Genomic DNA, 18,097 nt, shown 5'->3' on the forward strand with positions numbered 1-18,097 from the left:
TGGCCAGCGCCTCTCCGCCGAAGTTTGGCACGGCAGTTTCCAACCCATCCCCAAATCCTCACCCGATAGCGTTCTCTCGGCTCTCCCAGCCAAATCCCGGCTTTGGGCTCATCGAAAAAATAGGGAAGTAAACCACAATGTGGGAACAGAGCCATCACCGTGACCTTTCCGTCCAAGAGTGTTTGGGAAATGCTGCGCAGTGGCTTGTTTCAAAATACTTGGCATATTCTTACACGGGGTGCGTAACAGAACCGAGTTTGATGCTGTCTAGTGCTCAGTCTGTGGCAATATTTTAAAGCACGTTTTACACAAGTTATTTATTGACTGCTTGAAGGAGCACTTAAACTCCAGGATCAAGGGTGAAGTGATGCAAATTCAGTAGCAACCATGGGCCAAAATACAGATTTCCCTTTCTCTTGGGGTTTCATTGATGTCTGCAGGGTGGTAGAAACCTGTAAGGTCCTTACTGCTGCTGCCTGGGCCAGTCCTCCGTGTTGGAAATTACTGTCTTGGCAGCTAAGTGCCAGGAGAGCCAAGAGCCATGTGCCAGCTAAAAGTCTGTCTGTGCAACTTTGGTGGCACTTGTTGAGCCAGGCTGAAGTACACCAGGTGACTTCCATGGGAGAGAAAGTGCTGCTCAGCCTCACAGTGGGCTGCCCGTGCCATCTGTGTTTCAGAATGGATGAGAACTACATCCTCCTGCCACACGGAGTCAACTTCCAGGAGGCAATTTTCCCAGACACCCAGGAGAACAGAAGGATGTTTGCCAGCCTTTTCCAGTTTTCTAACTGCTCGCAGGCACAGCATGTCTTGAGCTTCTCCAGTGACTGGGAGATCCAAGAGGACAACCGGGTAAGAGATTTACTTGCTCTCCAGGGCTTATTTTCGAAGTGGGCACAGGCATTCCTCTGTCATTTGCAATAATATATATATATATTAATGTAGAGCAGCAGGTCACTGGTTTTGCTGGTCCTTTGGTGGTATCGCTGGCAAAATAACACACTGATGGGGAGATGTTAAACTCAAAGCTTGGCATCAGCTTGTTCATGAGCAATAGGTTTGGAACCAGTATTGCTTGTGGTCCTGTCCTACTACACCCAGGTCATTCCTGGGTTTATTATCTCTGAACCCCATACTTTGACTTCAGCTGAAATGTTCAGGAGCACAACTTTGCTTTTTCACTTCTATGTTCATCTCTTGTAGCAAGAGCAGAGCCTGGACCATGAGAGACTATAAGGGATTATTCTTGCCTAACTCCACATAACAGCATAAACATCTACTGAACTAACTGCCCCAAGCTGTCTTCGTAGCAGCTGGGATAAAACAGACTGTTGAGGTCATGTTTCATCTGGGTGATGAGGGCATGGTTCATCTGAACGTCACTGGCACTTAATTCTGAACAAGCTGAATGAAATGCCTCTTTCTTCTCTCAAGGGAGGCCACAGCAAGTAGTTCACCCTTTAGGTGGTTGTCCCTTAAGTAAGTACACTTTTAGTCTGGAAAGTCCAATGATGCCCCTTGTTAGTGGCTTCTGAGCCCCTTTATGGAGCTGTAGTGTGTCTAATAAACGCAGGATGTTAGCAAATACTTCTTGGTAGTGAGGAGCAACCTGCAGTTATTTGGGAGAATGTTCTGGATGTGCATATATATTTGCAAAAGTGGAATTTGGAGAACTGTTTTACTGCCAAACCTTGTTTTATGAGGCTGGTAGTTTCCACCAGTAGCCGAGAACATCTTATGTGTCTCTTTAGGTCATGATGGACAGGGCATGGGTCTTTGCTTGTGCATTCTGTGGATTCATCCAAGGCACAGTATTTCCATATGGCAGCAGATGCACTAGTGGCTTCTTTGGGAGATGGATGGACGGAGCTCAGTAGCTGGCTGAGCTCTTTCTCTTTACCAGCTGGCCAACTGCCAGCATACAAAGTTGGAGCTGCTGTGTGGCTGTTTGGCCAGTGACACAAACCTGCTCCTCGGGATGCACCACGGGCATTTTCTCACTGCTGATGTTTTGGGGAAAGAGGGTGTAACAGTCATGTTCATATATATATTTGAGAACAGTAGCAGTAACTGATGTTCAAGAGAAAATGAACCATCTTACAATTAGATCGCAGAGCTGTTATCTTGGCTGGGCAGGACGGGGGTTGTGGAAAGCCCTGGTCCCAGCCCTGCTTCGTCCCTGCCAGCCCACAGGCTCCCCAGCACCTCAAGAAACATATTTGGCAAGTAAAGGTGCTGCTGCTGCCAAATGCTCCAGGGGAGCAAAGTAATTTCAGTGGACCACCAGATCCAACTCTTGGTGTCTGCATGTGATGCCTCTGGACTGTTCATTTACCTGCACTGAGCTAAAGGGAGAGGATCCTGATGGGTTGCATGGTGCTCGTTTATGCCAGCAGTGAATCTTGCTGGTTAGCTTTGATGAAGTCACAAGGCAGAAACCCCCAGAGTAGTTGGGGCAACTGAAAGGCTACATATCAAAAGTGCATTTCAGCTGTTGTGGTCTCTGACCCCAGGCAGCTGTGAGCAGACTCGGGGGGATTAGAGCTGCTGGCTGCACGGACTGGGGCTGGGGGCTTTACATAACTCCACACCCACCCGTGGAGTGAATGCATTCAGCACAACTGACGGACACTTTGTCTCCCTTTCATAATGAAAAGTGAAAGCTTCCTCTGCACCATTTAAAAATAGTTTGGGCTGACTGTGCTCCCATTCAGCTCCTGCATCTGTGTTTGGCCAGCCAGGCGCTGGCTCCCGGCGCCGGCGTGCCCCAGCCTGGGAAGGGGATGGCGTTCCTGGCTGACCTGGTATTAGGAATTTGTTCCCCAGCTCTTCCCAAGGCAGGTGCTGTGTCCGGGGTGCACCTTTTTTAGTGTTTTGCTCCTCTCTTTGTCCTGTTGCATGCGATGGTGACTTTCCTAACTGCCGCCGTGTCTGCTCGCATCCCATCACAGTGGAACAATTTCCGTTTCCAAATGCACTCAGCCAGGCTGCCCCATGCTGGCTCCTGGGCCAGAACCTCTGCTGTCTGCTGGTTTCACAGCACTGAAAGTGAGCATTCCTCAGAGCATTACCCTTGAAGCTTTTAGGAAAAGAGGCTCTTTGGGAACCTAGTGGCACCCAAGGGGGGCTTCTGCAGTGGTGTCAACTTGTGGAGAGCTTGGACAGAGAAGGAAGGGTCTTCTGATGAGGCTCAGGCTGCAGTGAGGAGTCAAGGGTCTCACTAGCTGCTGCATACTGACACAGATTGATAGTTAAAATCCACCATGGATGTTTTGTGCAGTCAGAGGGAGGAGATGGAAATGCTAAGAACCTCAGAGCAGAAGGCAGATGGGGTGAAGGACTGGTTCCAGAAGTTAGTAAGTAAGGTTCTGCCTCTGTGTCTTGGGACAGCTGCATGCAGGGACATCTTAAAAAATGGCTCTGTCAAAATCAGCATGCCCAAATAGGTTTGGAATGAAGGGGTGATGAAATCTCCCGTTTACAGCTGGATCCCATACTCCAAGAGACTTTTTGAATCCCTGTATTTGCTATGTCTCTGTGCTCTACTCTTGATAGGTTTCTGAGGTGGATATTTTAAGGGAGCATCCGGAGCTGGAAGCATGTGCAGTTGCAATTAATTATTTCTGTTTATAGCTCTGGGGTGCTCAGCCAGAAGGTGAGAGAGCCCCGAGATGGGTGAACATCTTTTGCCTCACGTAATGCTGCTCCCAGCAAGAGATCCCTTCTGCAAGATGTGCCTGAGCTGGCTATGGAGCAGGGGACCCAAAGGTGACCTCTGACATGCTGTCCCCCTGCCCACCTTCCTCCCCCTGCAGTGCTTCTTGCCTGCAGGCAGCCTTGTCTGCACTGTCCCAATGGGTGTAGTGAGGAAAACCCTGACAGCTCTTTCTTCCAGCAAGCATGTCTGGTGATGCAGAAGGGAGCAAGAGATGTGCAGGAACTTCTCGATGCACTGGGATGTGCCACCTGCCTTTTCCATCGTGGGAAAACCCTATTAATTTTTGGAAAGCCCCACGGCTCATGGTGAAACGAGGCCAGACCCAAGGCACATCTCACTGAGGAGATCACATTCTTCATCCTGGGCTTGCTGCTGTTGCTGGAAGCTAACTCCCGCTGCATTTTTAAGCCCCTTGCAGTCTGGGCTGAGGGCCAGATTCTGCTTTCCATAGCTTTCCAATAACCCCACAGTATCACACATTCACTCAGGTGCTTATTCTGGCCACTCCAGAGAACACAGTAGCTCTGGCTGGAGTTTCTTTAGGCACTTGCATTTTGGCTTGCACGTTTTCAGGGGCAGTAATTAATTTAGCTCTGTCCTGACTTTTCTTACAGCCCCTTAGTGATTTTTGCAGACCTCCTGCTTTACTACAGCTTGTCATCACAGCAGTTTCTGCAAGGCTCTTGCTACAGCCCCGAGTTCCCACCAGGCTTGGGATTGGAGCTGGGTTTGTAATGAGTGGCTGCAACCTCTTGCAGAGCAAAGGTCCCTTTCTTGCAGCACGTTGCAGATACCTGGGTCCCAGGTTTGGCCCAGTCCCAGAGCTGATGTTGGTGAAGGTAATAACACAGGAATGCTCCTTTCTCCCTTTTGGAATTACATTTTTAGTCAATTTTTCCCACCCTCTGCCCCTGGGAGAAATGCAACCTTTGCCTACTGGAGGAATCTTGCAGTCACAGCAGTTTCTTTTAATAAGGTACTTTTTTTAAAGAAAGGAACAATTAAGAAATAATGAAAAGCTAACTAAAATTCTTAAAAGCTCCTCATTTTTACCCAAGTCTCATACTGACCCCTTGAGGGAAGACCCACAGACTTATCAGAGAGTTTGTAAAGTCTGGCAGCCTCCTCCGTGGGCAAGCTGGGCTGTTCCTGGCCAGCATGAAGCCTCCAGGTCACCCCTGTTTGGGAAACCACCCCCGTGCCCCTAAAATTGCTCACAAATCCTGTCTGCCACTCAGTTACTCTCCAGTGCAGGTGGCAGTGCTGGTGTTCCGTTACTGATACTTTTAGGGAGCATCCTCGTGACTTTTTCTTGCTCAAAAGGAGTCCAGAGGGTCAGACTTTCTTTCTAGGAGATGGGGATGAGCATTTGGTGGTACAGCCATCATCCTCCTCCAGGGATAGCAAGGGGGAACAGGAGAATCTTGAAGGCCTGGAAAGCATCCATATGTGCCATTGCCTCTTTCTCATGACAATTTTTTCTTATGGCTAAGTGATAAATGGCACTTTTCTGTATGCCGAGGGTTGATTTCTGCTTGCTGAAGCTGAGGAGTGGGATTGCTCCCTGTGGTTTCCCCCCTCTCACAGTGCCTGCTGTGAAAACGTGGGGTGATACAGAGGGTTGGGATTGAAATCTTGCTCCCCTGCAGAGTTTTACCATTTTAGTGCAAATCTAGATGCTATGCTTTCTCCTCCTGTCTTGGCCTTCTGCAGGGTGGTGTGATCTCTTAAATAAAACCTGATTGCCTTGTCTGCACATGAGGGATTACACCAAAACAACTAGAGGTCTGATGATAAGGTCTATAGAAGTGCCAACAGCACTTGTCATGATTTATTACTCAGAGGGGTTTTAACTCCTGGTTTTGTCAGCAGGTTGATAGGGAAACATGGTGTTTTGGCCTCCGTTCCAGTCTGCTGGGAGCTGTGGATGTGCTCACAACCTGGGGCTGTGTGGTGCTTCACAGGGCACCTTTCTCCCTTTTTTATCACATGGGAGAGTTGCAAAATGACAGTTAACAGAGGCCTGTCAAACAGATCGTGGACAACTGCGAGAGCATTAGTGCTGAGATACAGTCCATGGAATCTAAGGAGTCCAATAACTTCAGCTAAGACTAGAGAGCTTGCGGGGGGAGATCACATCTTTTATTAAGCCTCTCTCCCTGCATCACCTCTCAAGCCCCAGAGCCCCCATGCTGTTACTTCAATTGATTTACATGAGCAGACTTACCTTCTGAGAGGCCTCCAGAGATTTATCTGGGTGATAATAAAGCTTTTAGGAGAGTAGTCAATGTCCCAAATCAAAAGCAAGGTAATTAGTGGATTAGCAGGGTATTCTGCAAGTACCTGCTTAGCATCTTTGGGCCTGGGTCCTCTTCTCTGGTGGCACTTTGGCTGCTGAAACAACCTGATGGCCTGATTCTGACACCTGCAAGGCTTTGGAGGAGCTGGAAAGGGAGGCGGTTGAGAAAAGCAGTGGAATTGCATCAATGGCCTCACCATTATTATGCAAAGCAAAAATGAAATGCAATGGCATTCTTCCTCTGCAGAAGTAGAGGAAATCAGTTTCAGAGCTATTTGTATTTTGGCAAGGGCTGGATCAGTCCCTGAACTCACCTGCAGGCAGCAGCATATGTGCTCAGCAGTGGCCCCAGCCTGTCCCTTTCTTCCCTGGTGCTCTCAACCAGGCAGATGGTAGCAGGTCTCATTCAGCCACACTTCACAGGACCACGAGGGCTTACACAAAGAAATAGCTGCTTACATGGGCTATTTCTCTTTGGGCTACCAGAGAAGGGCTTGCTCATGTGATGTTTGCTGTGGGGAACTGTTTTTATCCATCTTCACAGACAATGTGCCCTCAGAGAGGGGAAAAGAAGAAGGAAATTTGGGGAAGTCCCCATATTTCTCCTGACCACCCTGATTTTGAGTCTGGACAGTGATTAAATAGTATCATAGCTGCTTACTTGCTGGAGAGATGCTTGTGGCATCTCTGGAGAGAGCCCAGGCTGCCCTGGATGCAGGAACCAGAGCTCTGCCAGCTGTGGCTGAGGTGGCCATCAATGATGCTGAAGGTGACTGCTACAGGAATCATGCAAAGCCTGACCACTAGAAAGAAAAAAAAGCTGATAACTGTAATGGATTTCAGCTAAAATTTCATCCATGGAACCCACTGAGATAAAATGAAAAAACAATTTGTTTTTCTCTTTTAAAAGTTAATTGTATGACTTGAAAATGCTGGTTGTGGAGTACAGAGCCTGAAGTTTTAGAGGAAGGACTGATCTGCAAAAGAGCAGGCAGCACCCTGGCTTGGTTAAGACAATTTTCTCTAATTCCCACATACTGGCCCTTTGTGTTTGTGGTATAATTCACATAAAGGATCCTCCCCTCTCTGGTCCCAAGTCACTAGGAAAAGAGAAAATGTTCTCAATTCGAAACAGTGCTATGTGGCAAGGGCAGGGCAAAAAGACCTCAAAACAGATGAGAGTAAAGTCCAATATTTAGATGTTTGAAGATCTTCATTTACGTTCAGTTTCTTGCCCTGCCATTCGTTAGAAGAGCTGTTGCTCAGTTAGCCTAATAGCACAACAGAAAGTGTAGATTGCTTCTGGGCTGGTTTGCTACTGATTTACAGTGCTTTTGTTTTCCTCCCAGAAACCCACCCAGAGTGTAACCCCTCCCTACGATCTGTGTTTAATTTGAGTACATGTAGGCAATGTTAGATGAAATGGAGAACTGCTGACAAGTGTCTGGGATGAGGGGAGACCATGAGACAGTTGATGCATTTGGGTAACATCCCCAAGAGTTTTTTGGCATAGAAATGACATCGGCTCATTTCCCAATCTTCCCACCCAGGCTGTGGTAGAGGTCTGATGGCATGTCCCTCTCAGTTTTCTGTCTTCCCACAGGCACACAGGCTGCTAAAATACAGAATAAGAGATCACAAAAGAGTACACAATAGTCTTATCCACAGGATGTTTCCATTGCATATGGTCTTTATCATAGTTATAGCACACAGAAGGTGTTCTGAGCACTTCCCAGGAGAAAAATGGGAACATTCCTCTGTTTCCATGGTGTCTCTTAGAGGCACCTTATTTCTGTGTTGGGAGGCAGGTTGGCTGACTGCCATATACAACGCAGGAGGGATGACCTGAGGTACCATGGGAGTCTTGAATTGGATACCGGTTGTGAACAGTCTGAATTTGGGGTTGGATAATTCCACACCCATCTGAACTCTTGTCCCCACAGGCAGCCATGCCTGGTGGGGAGCTGCTGAGGTGAGGACCCCACTTAGCACCCTCCTGGTCCCAACAGGAGTGCAGGACGAGGTGAGAGGAGTCCCAGGTCAGTGTCCCAGCTCCTGGTGAATGAGTCAGGACCAGCTTGCTCCCTATTAAGCAATGCAGAGTACAGCTCTCTCTTAACTGTCTCGGGCACATCCAAACATGTGATAACCTTAAAAATACCTGGTTTTCAGCCCGCCAGGCAGGGAAGTGCCTAGGCAACCATGGGGGTGTGTGTGTACGTACACGGCTGCCTCCTCCAAAAGGCAAAACAGCAGTCCTTCCAGGAACTGGCAGCGAACAAAGCCCCACATGGCTCCAGGCTGCTTTTAATTAGCCAGAGCCACCCTTTAAAGAAGTTCTGCCAAATGCACTAAATCGTTCCAGATTTTATGGCATGAGGCTCTGTGCTGCTGTACATGAACTTGGTGGTGCACAGGCATCTGACCCCAGCCCCAGGACACCTTTTCAGCTCTTCATCTGGCTTCTTCCACTGCCACAGGGGTAGGAAACTGCTGGTGACCACGCTGGTGGTTGTGGGCTGAGCTCTGCATATTGAGAGACAGAAAGATGGGCTGAAGGGACCCTGTTGTCCCTTCTGCTTTTCAGATCCAATGCTGTCTGGAGGGCTGATGTACCCTTGATATTTCCACCACCCTTGGTGTGTTTGAAAGACCTGTGGTGGTGGTGCTGAGCACAAATCCTGCTGCAGCATTTGCTTAGCTGGACAAAGATTTATTTGGAAGACCCTCGCTGCTGACTCTTGGCCAAGGGCCAATGCCATGTGTTTCCCAGTCATGCTGGGAAGGTGCACCTACCTGGCTAGGGCTAACTCCATAGCGTGCAGTACATGTAGGATGTTGCTGCTGTTGCTTCAGGGTGGGTAGGAGAGGTGGGACTTTCATAGAGCTGGTCACATTCCCTCTGTGTTAGTACAGAAGTGGCTGAGAAAGCACTTGTGTCATGGCAAAATCACCTTCCTCAACCCAGGTTCCTCTGCTCAAGGGGCTCCCACAGGTATTTAGGTCTTGGCCTCCAAGGAGAAGCATCGAGGCTCATGTTCTTGTAAAGAGGATATATTATCTTACCAACCCAAGGCAAAACAAAATGTGCAGCCCAAAGAAGCAGATCATGGATGCTTTTTGATCCAGCCATGCTTATTATTCATGCTTGTCCCACAATTTTACAACCTTAAAGAGTGGAGGTGCTGACTTAAGCTGGGAAGATGTTCAAGTCTGACTCCTGGCACCCTGCTTGCAGTAACCCACTGAGGCTATTTGGATGCTTGTGACTGGATTTGGAAAAGCACAGGGAAACAAACATCTGAGCTGGGTGCACCTGCTTGGATTTTCCTAGACCTTGGTTTGGGCCAACTGGTTTGGGGTATACATTCAGAATAAGTCTCCCACAAGTTTTCTGGGCCAAAAGCAGCCAAAATGAGTGAAGGTGGTCCCCAAATTCTGTGTTATTCAGCCCATTTATGGGAGCAACCAAGCCCCTCTGTAAATCCACAAGTCTGTAGATGTGTTAGGTGTTCTTTGTGTGTACCAATCCATGCTTAGTGTTGGTCAGCAGTTAAGAAGGATGGTTTATGTGGACCAACAATCCTGGACCAGGATCTATCTTTGGTGCACACACTGCTCCTACAGGCACTGTGGGCAGATCCAGTCTTTGGGTTAGTCGTTGGCCCAAATCAACCTTGAATCCAGAGAAACTTCTTTTCTTTCCACTTCTCTCTCTCCCCTGACCCACCTGTGAGACAGATACAGAAAAAGATGGAGCAAACCACTTATTCAAATCAACAGGCACCAGAGTCCTACTGGCAGCTGGCAGGCTGCACGCCTGTAATGCTGCCTGTAACTGGATCAGCCATTGCAGCTTGAAGGGAGATCAGATCTCTCAGTTTGGGACCTCGTTTCTCCCAGCCCATGCATTTTGATATTTATTTTCACAAACAGCAAGCCAAGTTGGCTCAGAGGCAGCAGTAGTTCGAATCCCTAATGGAAGCTGCAGACGGAGACTTTCAGAGCCCATCTTGCCTCTGCCAGCCAAATTCCCCTGGAGAAGTGTCCTTGCCCATTCTGCTTGGCGAGGAGAGGCCACGCGGTGCCAGGCTTGGCTTCACCACTGGCCCTGGGAGCACGAAGCCCCTTGCAGCAGCTAATGTGAAGTGACAAACCAGAGCAGCCAGTTTGGAGGGACTGGGAGTATATGGTTTTGGTGTGACCATTTGCAGCTGGTGCTGCTCAAATCCTTGCAGGTGCCTCTGGCAGCTGATGCAGCGACCACCTCCACTCGCTGCCCCAGTTCGTGGTTGTTTTCTTTGACAAACACTGCTACAACTGTTAGTCCACTTATCTGTAAAATCACTGAAGGTAGGGAAAAATATGCTAAGGGAGAAGCAAGTTTCTGTGACACAGCTTCATGCAAAGGGGAAATAATACGGCTGAAAATCCAGGTCTGAATTTCTGCCCAAAAAAGTTAAGAGCGAGCAAGCATAAAAATATTTCCTGAGATCTGAAAGCACTTAATGAACTTGTTCTGCAATATTTTTGCATTTCCTAGGTCACTGGGGAACCTGTAGAACTACTAGCTGCTGCAAGGGGGAATGTCAGTGCAGTGTTTTGAGTTATTGAGACAAGATGTGGGATAAAGTGCAAGCTAGTACTTACACACTGTTATCCTCAAACTGACACATCTTCATCCCACACAGGGGTAGCAGGAGAACTGCCCCATTCTGCAGATGATAAAAGCAAGGCAGGCATGTTAGGAGATCCCAGTCCAGTGGAGACAATTCTCTTTGATCCAGGACTTATCCCCACTGGGATTAGAAACAACCGTCTGAACACTTCTGTAAATAAATTTATTTGTCTAAATCCTGTTCCCTTCCTCTTCCCCCTCCGTGACTTCCAGACTTGTTGCACGGGCAGTGCCATACTCTGAGCGAGGAGATACATTCAGATGGGTGATGCCTGATCAGCTAGGGTTTGGTTGTTTGATCAAACCAAAGTGTGTTGGTAGTATGAAGTCTGGCTGCCTTCTTCAGGTGCACGGTGACACATTCGTTGCCCCCAAATGCAATGAGTTTATTGCCTCCATTTGTCTTTATTTTATACCCCTTTCAGAGCACGTTCATTTGTTTGGCTGACTTTTTGTCTTTCCAGAGCCTTTAAACAGGGTCTGAACACTGTTATGTTCTTCTGGATGTCTGGGGTTTTTTATTGTGGAAAAAATTCAGTTAGTTGCTTAAGTGGACGGTAGTCGGGGAGAGAAGGGAAGGAAAGTCAAAGTGGAGGAACAGCTTGTACTGACATTGGCTGAGGACAGGAGTAGAAAGTCAGATGCTCTATGTCCCCATTTCCATTATATGGGGAAGAAGTCCTGTTTCAGAGCCTTTGAAGCGTGAACATAGCAGCCACATTCACATGAAATCCTCCATCTCATTGCAGAGCAGGAAAGCTCTTTTCTGCCTTAAAAGCATCATCTTGAGGTGTGTAAGAGGAAGTAAGGAAGGGGTTTGGCCACAGCAGTCAGGGGGACCTCTGCCAGATGCCAGCCTATGCTTTAAAAGAGCTCTGAGGTCTCAAAGGGGTGGGAGAGGTTTTATTCATGGCCTGTAAAAATGCCTTAAAGTGAGAATCTCTGTGTACGTGGCTTATCTGTGGGAAGGAAGCAGGCAGCTTATTCTTGGCCCGTAAGTACCTCTGTTGGGGAGACAGCTGTAAGAAGAAACAAAGAATAAATGAGAAAAAATTAAAAAAACCCCACAGAAATAGGAAATGAAGAAATAATCCACCAAAATGTGCAACCAACAGATGTGGTGAAATCTCTGTCATTTACAAGGCTTGAGTCAAGCTGGGAGATTGTGGTGGGTCTGTTAGTCAGAAGAAGACATTCTTCTTTTGCTGCTTGTCTCTGGATGAAGATCCATTGAACGGGTCATGATGTGCCTCCAGGAGTTCATGGGATTTCAGAGCACTCTGCCCCTGCCCATTTCTTACTGCTCCAATTGGGTAGCAATGGTGCAAGTAGTGACTTGCTTCCTCTAGAGAGGCTTTTGATCTCACACACGTTTGGGTGAGCAGCTCCAGGAGGTACCAGGTAGCATCCACAGCCTGCCTACATCAGCTAGATTTGAAAAGACAACCTGGAGGTGAATTTTTCTGAAAATCCCTTGTAAGTTCCCTGGGCCCTTCAGACAGCTACACCATGCTGGACCTGAATGTAGGTGCTGGGAAAAGCCTGTGGATTGGAAATGACCCATTTTAAGAAGTCTCCAGGGAAATGTTGTTACAACCATCAGTGATTTGGTTTCTTCCCTTTTACATGTTTGAGGCTCAGTCACGTTTTGTCTGAGTTCAGCAAACACTTCACAATCTGTCCCTTGAAGTCCTAATGAGCCTGTGTGTTCTTAGGTCTCTATTTCAAAGGGCAGCGGAACAAATGTGATTCTTGGTGCTTATCCCCAAGGTGCAGAACTGTAGATTAAACGTGTCCTGGAAATAACATTTTATGCTCAAATGTCTAGAATCTGCTGAAATAGAACTGGGAAGAGCCCTGGTGCTTCCAAGCCAGTGGCACTTTGGAGCTGCTGGAACTCCTTACAGATGGTGGTTGCCCCAGAAACACATTACAGATGTTGAGGGTGTGAATGAGCAGACACCTTCCATCACAGCATCAGGACAGAGAAGGGCTAAACTAAAATCCCAGACTGGAGCCATCCCTGAGGCATTCACCTGCCTTGTTCTGTGTCACAACTTCAGGACTGAGCTTTGGTTCCTGCTCCTTGTCAGAAAGGTTTGAAACAGAAGCCTCTCGTGGTCCCTGCCAGTGAAGGGGTGTTTATCACGCTCTGCTAACTGCATTTGCCATGGTATTTACAGCATTCCCTATGGTTTGAAATGGAGAGAGCTCAGGTTTGCCCAGGGCTGATTGTGTTCTCTAACCTCCTCCTAAGCCCACACACATCTTTAAACATTACCATACACATTGGAAGTGCCCAGGATCGGGCTCAGCCCCACGAACCCCCAGCTGGGTGGGAACGTGGCTCTCGTGGTGTTAATGCTTGCTCTCAGTGTCTAGCAGTAGTAGCTGGTCCCTTCCTCTACAGATTGTAGGGAACTTTTCTTTTTTCTTTTCTTTTCTTTCCTTTTCTTTTCTTTTCTTTTCTTTTCTTTTCTTTTCGTTTCGTTTCGTTTCGTTTCGTTTCTCACTCACCAGCACCCCCAGGTCCTTCTCTGCAGGGCTGCTTTCCATCCACTCATCCCCCAGCCTGTATTGATATCAGGGGTTGTTCCAATCCAGGCACAGAACTTTGCACTTGGCCTTGATGAACCTGGTGATGTTCACACAGGCCCACTTCTCCAGCTTGTCCACGTCCCTCTGGATGGCATCCAGTCCCTCAGGCCTCTCAACTGCACCATTTGGCTTGACCATGACTATGACTTGGTCTCACTCTCTGCTTTTCCTGGATATAGCAGTTCTGGGCTTAAATTCAGCGGATTCTGCAAAAGTCCAGAGCTTGCAACAAGCCCTACAGCCTGCCTGGGGTCCTCCTTCCATATCTATTGCTGTGTGGAGCAGGTGGCTTGAATTTGGCTGCAGTTTATGATGCTTTTTGGAGTCTTTATCTTCTAGTTTATAAAGCTTTACTGAATGCATGTAAGACATTGAGCTTTATTTTGTGGATTTAAATCCAATCTTCTAAATTGCTTTAAAGTAATTCCTTGTGTTTTAAAATTCCAAAACCCCTGGCCCCTCTTTTTTAAATACTTGTGGTCAATTACAGGCTGATTTAGAAAATGGTGCAAAATGTGTAAATGAAACTAAAAGCATTTTTCAAAATGGTGTTTGCAGAAAAAAAAACCAAACCAACAACAAAAAAACCACAAAGTCATGTACTTTACCAATACTCTATTGGAAGGGAAGAATATCTCTGACTGTAGAAAGCCTTAGACTCCAAACCCTACAGTAACAACCAGAACAAGCTTTCTAATCCAGGCAACATTGTTGGAACCATCATGTATGATGACCTTTTCACATGGGGCTCTTTGAATTACTTCAACATGGATTTTAGGGCCTTTTCTGTTTGGTCTCCAGGTATACACTCTAGATGGGACTCTGAACATACATTTTCTATGCATTTTCTGTATAAATATTCTGGTTTGGGGTTGACTTCTGGGTTGGATTTTTTTAAGCAGTAATTGAAAGGAATTAAGGAGCTTGTCTGCTTCAGCATTGCTCCCAAAATGTGGGGCAAGACTGACTTTATTGCATACAAGTCTCTAAAGTGCTGCAGCCAACAGCAGAGTGGGACGCAGGAGTCCTTTTGACACGTGCTTCAGTATCAGAAGCCCTGAATTGGTGCAAAATAGTGGAAAAGGTGGAAAGTACAAGTTGGGGCTACAAAAGAAGTGGGAGATATGTTATGGTTTGGTTTGAAAAGTTTGAAATGGAAATAAAACTACATTCGAGTGAAGCAATGAATGAAATAGCTAAATATATTGTGCTTTGTGTTGTCCACTTAGAGGAAGTGCACTGAGTACTTCCACCTCATTGCATTTCCACTGAAACTCCCACTGACTTTAAAGGAAAAGGAGTCATATGTTAAGGAATATAGTCCATTTTCTCTTTGTCCTGACTTTGCTTCTGGGATCTTTGTCTGTGATGGAAAAAAAAATCGTATGAGACACTTTGGTCTCTTTTGTGCTGGATGAAACTAAAGATGCTGTGCAGAAGAGCCAGCCAAGCTGTTCAGGGGCAGCTTTTGTTGCTTCTGTTCAGGGGCTTGAAGAGAGAATTGCCTCATGCCACGCAGAGGAGACATGCGTTTGTGGAAACCTCTCCACTTTTGGAAAAGGAAAAAGGCAGAAGATAGGATTATTTCTGACCACCATGGAACAAGCATGGTGTCCCAAAGAGCCTGAGAAGATCTGCTCGTCACAAACTCAAACCTCATATTGGTTTATATTGCCTCAAACCGTCCTTTAGAATTTGTCATTCCTTACATGGCCCCGTTTCTGGGGAGAGCTGAACTTGGAAGTAGAAGATCTAACCAGACCTAAAAAGCTTGAGCATCATCTTTCCAAATCAAAGGATCAGTTAGCCAGGTAGCTGCAGCAGTCTCAAGGCCTAGCTGACCTCTTGAAGGGAACAGTGAGTCGTGACACGTTTAACATGAAGGCCCAGCAATGCAGCAAACTTGAACTTTTCCAGGACATGAAGTTCAGAAAAAATGATATGGTTTGTTCTAGGAGGTTTGCTTAGTTCAGCTGATCCCCAGCCTTTCAGCTGCAGGCTCCCCAGGTGCTGGGTTGCTGGGATGGTGGATGCTGCAGGAGTCAGGGCTTGTTGGATAAAGGATTTCTTAGACAATCTCTCTCACACATTAATACCTACAATGTAAACACATAGATCAGGGTTTGGTTACCTAACCATAGGATCCTTATGCCATTTGAAATGCCCTAGGCTGGCCAAGACCTTTCTGCAGGGCTGGTAGATATGTCACAGGGCTTATGGAAAACTCTAAACCATCTGCAGTGGTAGATGGCAGGTAGGAACCTGCCTGCAAATGCTCACCACCAGAAGTATGCACCACCTGAAGTGAGGATAGACATCTCCACTTGGGCAACTGGATCTTCTCTTCAGAGTCAAGTGTCTAATCTAGAGCTGGATCCAGACCTGGACGACATGAAGTGGAACAAAGATCTATAAAAAGTATTTTTTTTTCCTGCTCATCTCAAAAAGGTTTTGAATGGACTTGGCTTGAAGAATCAAAGTCATCAAGAAAAAAAAAAAAAAGCAACAGTACTGAACAGTTGTGGTTTTGGATGGGTTTAACTGCTTTTCCAGTGAAGGGGAACTTGGGCCTGGAGTGCCAGTGAGATGGAGAAAGCAGATTTTCACCTGGCATGGCATCATGCCCATTAAGTGATGATCTCAATCTTCAGAAACCACAAAGTGAAATCCCATGTGAATTGGAGGCACTCTATAAAGGAACGTTCTGAGAAATCACTGGGACAGTGACTAGAATTTATGGGGTCCTTCAGCATCGCTTTTCCTGTGCCAACAGCCACAAAGGAAAGCTGTGATACCAGCCCCAAGGGCTGGAGTCCTGCAGAGGTGCTCGCTTGTGGAGTTCCATGTGTGGCAGTGGAGCAGATTCCCCCATACTCTCAACCAGGCCTCCCTTCTGAGTGCTTTTCTGGAGGGGCTTCTCTGCCTGCCAGCAATAACAGGATCCAGAGGAGACAAGCCTCATCCTCCAAAGGTCAGCTTTTATCAGTATCCCTCCCCAGCACAGTATTGGCCTTCAGAAATTCCCAGAAGTTCAGGTGAATGTTTAACCACTGTTAAACTGCTGGGCAGTGACATGGAGAGCAGAAATCTCTTTTCTGAAGAGATATCAGAAGAACCCGACGAGCAGTTTAATGGCTGAGAGGTCAGGACTGGGAAATCAGTGGATGTTCATCAACCACAGAGGTTTCACCCCACCTCTGGCCCTGGAGTTTCTCCTCTCTTGTGCTGGAAACCAAATCATCTACTTGGGAGACCATGCCTTTGTTTGACATGGGAGCAATGATATCGTTTACTGATTAAAAAAACCCACTTCTGTAGGAGAGCTGGGGTAACTATGTGTGTGACAGCTGTATTGTCATGGCCATTGCTCCTTCATCTGCCTGTTTTCCAAGGGGAACTAAGCAGGACCTTCTGGAGATGAATGTCTCCATTAGGGACTTCATTTATGGCTGTTTTGATTTTCTGGGATGACATGTTCAGACGTAGTTGCAAGCAGCAAACTCATGTGCCGTTAATGAATCACACACAAATGTTTAGAGGTAGAGAAAAAACAGAAGATAAGAGTAGGAAACCAGTTTTCTTAAAATCATTCTCAAAAGCTTCCACCAAGGTGACATGTGCACAAGTTTCTTCAGTTAATATCCTTGAGCCAAGCAAAGCCAACTTCCAAGCAGTCCACAAGATCAGTCTGTTAGGAAAGTGGAGGGATGACTTTTGCTCTGGTACTAGAGAGGTGACTTTAGTGACCTGTAAGAGATTTTCCCAGGCCCTCTTGGGTCATTCAAATGGTTGCCCCCACCACATCTCCCAGGAGGTGGGAGCTCCCTTCCAGCATCTGTCCCAGATTTTCCCATTGTTGGCAAAGAAGAAGGAAACAAGCAAGGAGGAAGGACACAATGTCTATGAAGGAAGAATGTCCTGGTTTGAGTTTGAACAAAACTAATTCTGTTCAGTGATTTTACTTGTCAGCTCAGTCTCTTCTAGATAGCTGCACTTTATGAAGTTAACAGCAGATTTTTTCAGATGGTATCTACTAGCAGTGATAACATTCAATGAATACAGATACAACAAAGGACTGGGGTGTGTAGAAAGGCTCCTGTGCAGACCAGGGTCACTGCTAAATCTTGTGTGCCGTGTCCAGGGTGCAGAAAGTAAAAGGCCACACCTGTGGGGAGGAGGGGACAGGCCAGGTGACCCCTACACTGACTGAGTGAGGGATTCCATCCATATACATCATATTCAGTATAAAGCTGAGGGATCACAAAGGTCCAGTTCTCCCCAGACTTTCCCCAGTGCCCACTCCACAGCATCGTACATGTCATCAAGGGGCTGGGCTCCATACTGGGTTTGTATATGTTTGTATATATTTCATTTTAGTATTGCTATTTTCATTAAAGCTCTTTTAGTTTTCCAATCTGTAAGTCTTTCTCCATTCTACCCTTTCTTTTCCTCTTTGGGAAGGGCAAGGGGTTAACAGAGAGCATCTGTCACTCATCTAGTGGATGACCTAACCTTAACAGAAAAGAGCAAACATGATGTGAAAATTGGGTTGCCTATGTCTGCCACCCAGACCTGGTCAGTGATGACCCAGACAAAGATGAGCTTCAGATCTGAAATGGTCCTTGCCACTTGGTTGGTTGTGAAAGCTGAAATGAACCAGTTGCATTGGTGTTTTTCACATACAGTAGAAGACTACCAGCACTTCCCCCGGGCCCCCAAAACCACCAGCACATCAACACCCATCTAAATAAGGTATCCCGAGAAGAGTGTAAGAAGAGGGTAATGATATATATGGTGATTACTG

The 18,097-nt window shown here is 46.8% G+C and overlaps 1 protein-coding gene across 1 annotated transcript in view; it reads left to right on the forward strand.

Annotated features, from left to right (window-relative positions):
* The first annotated feature begins 678 nt into the window (after positions 1-678).
* The window catches only part of CCDC3 (coiled-coil domain containing 3), a 38,651-nt gene continuing 21,232 nt past the window's right edge, over positions 679-18,097 (forward strand). The window contains exon 1 of the mRNA XM_008946757.1: positions 679-852. Within this exon, the coding sequence (XP_008945005.1) occupies positions 679-852 (174 nt within the window). The remainder of the gene's footprint in view (positions 853-18,097) is intronic.

This window comes from Merops nubicus, unplaced genomic scaffold, assembly GCF_000691845.1.
Source record: "Merops nubicus isolate BGI_N331 unplaced genomic scaffold, ASM69184v1 scaffold1839, whole genome shotgun sequence".
In the NCBI taxonomy this organism is placed as follows: domain Eukaryota; kingdom Metazoa; phylum Chordata; class Aves; order Coraciiformes; family Meropidae; genus Merops; species Merops nubicus.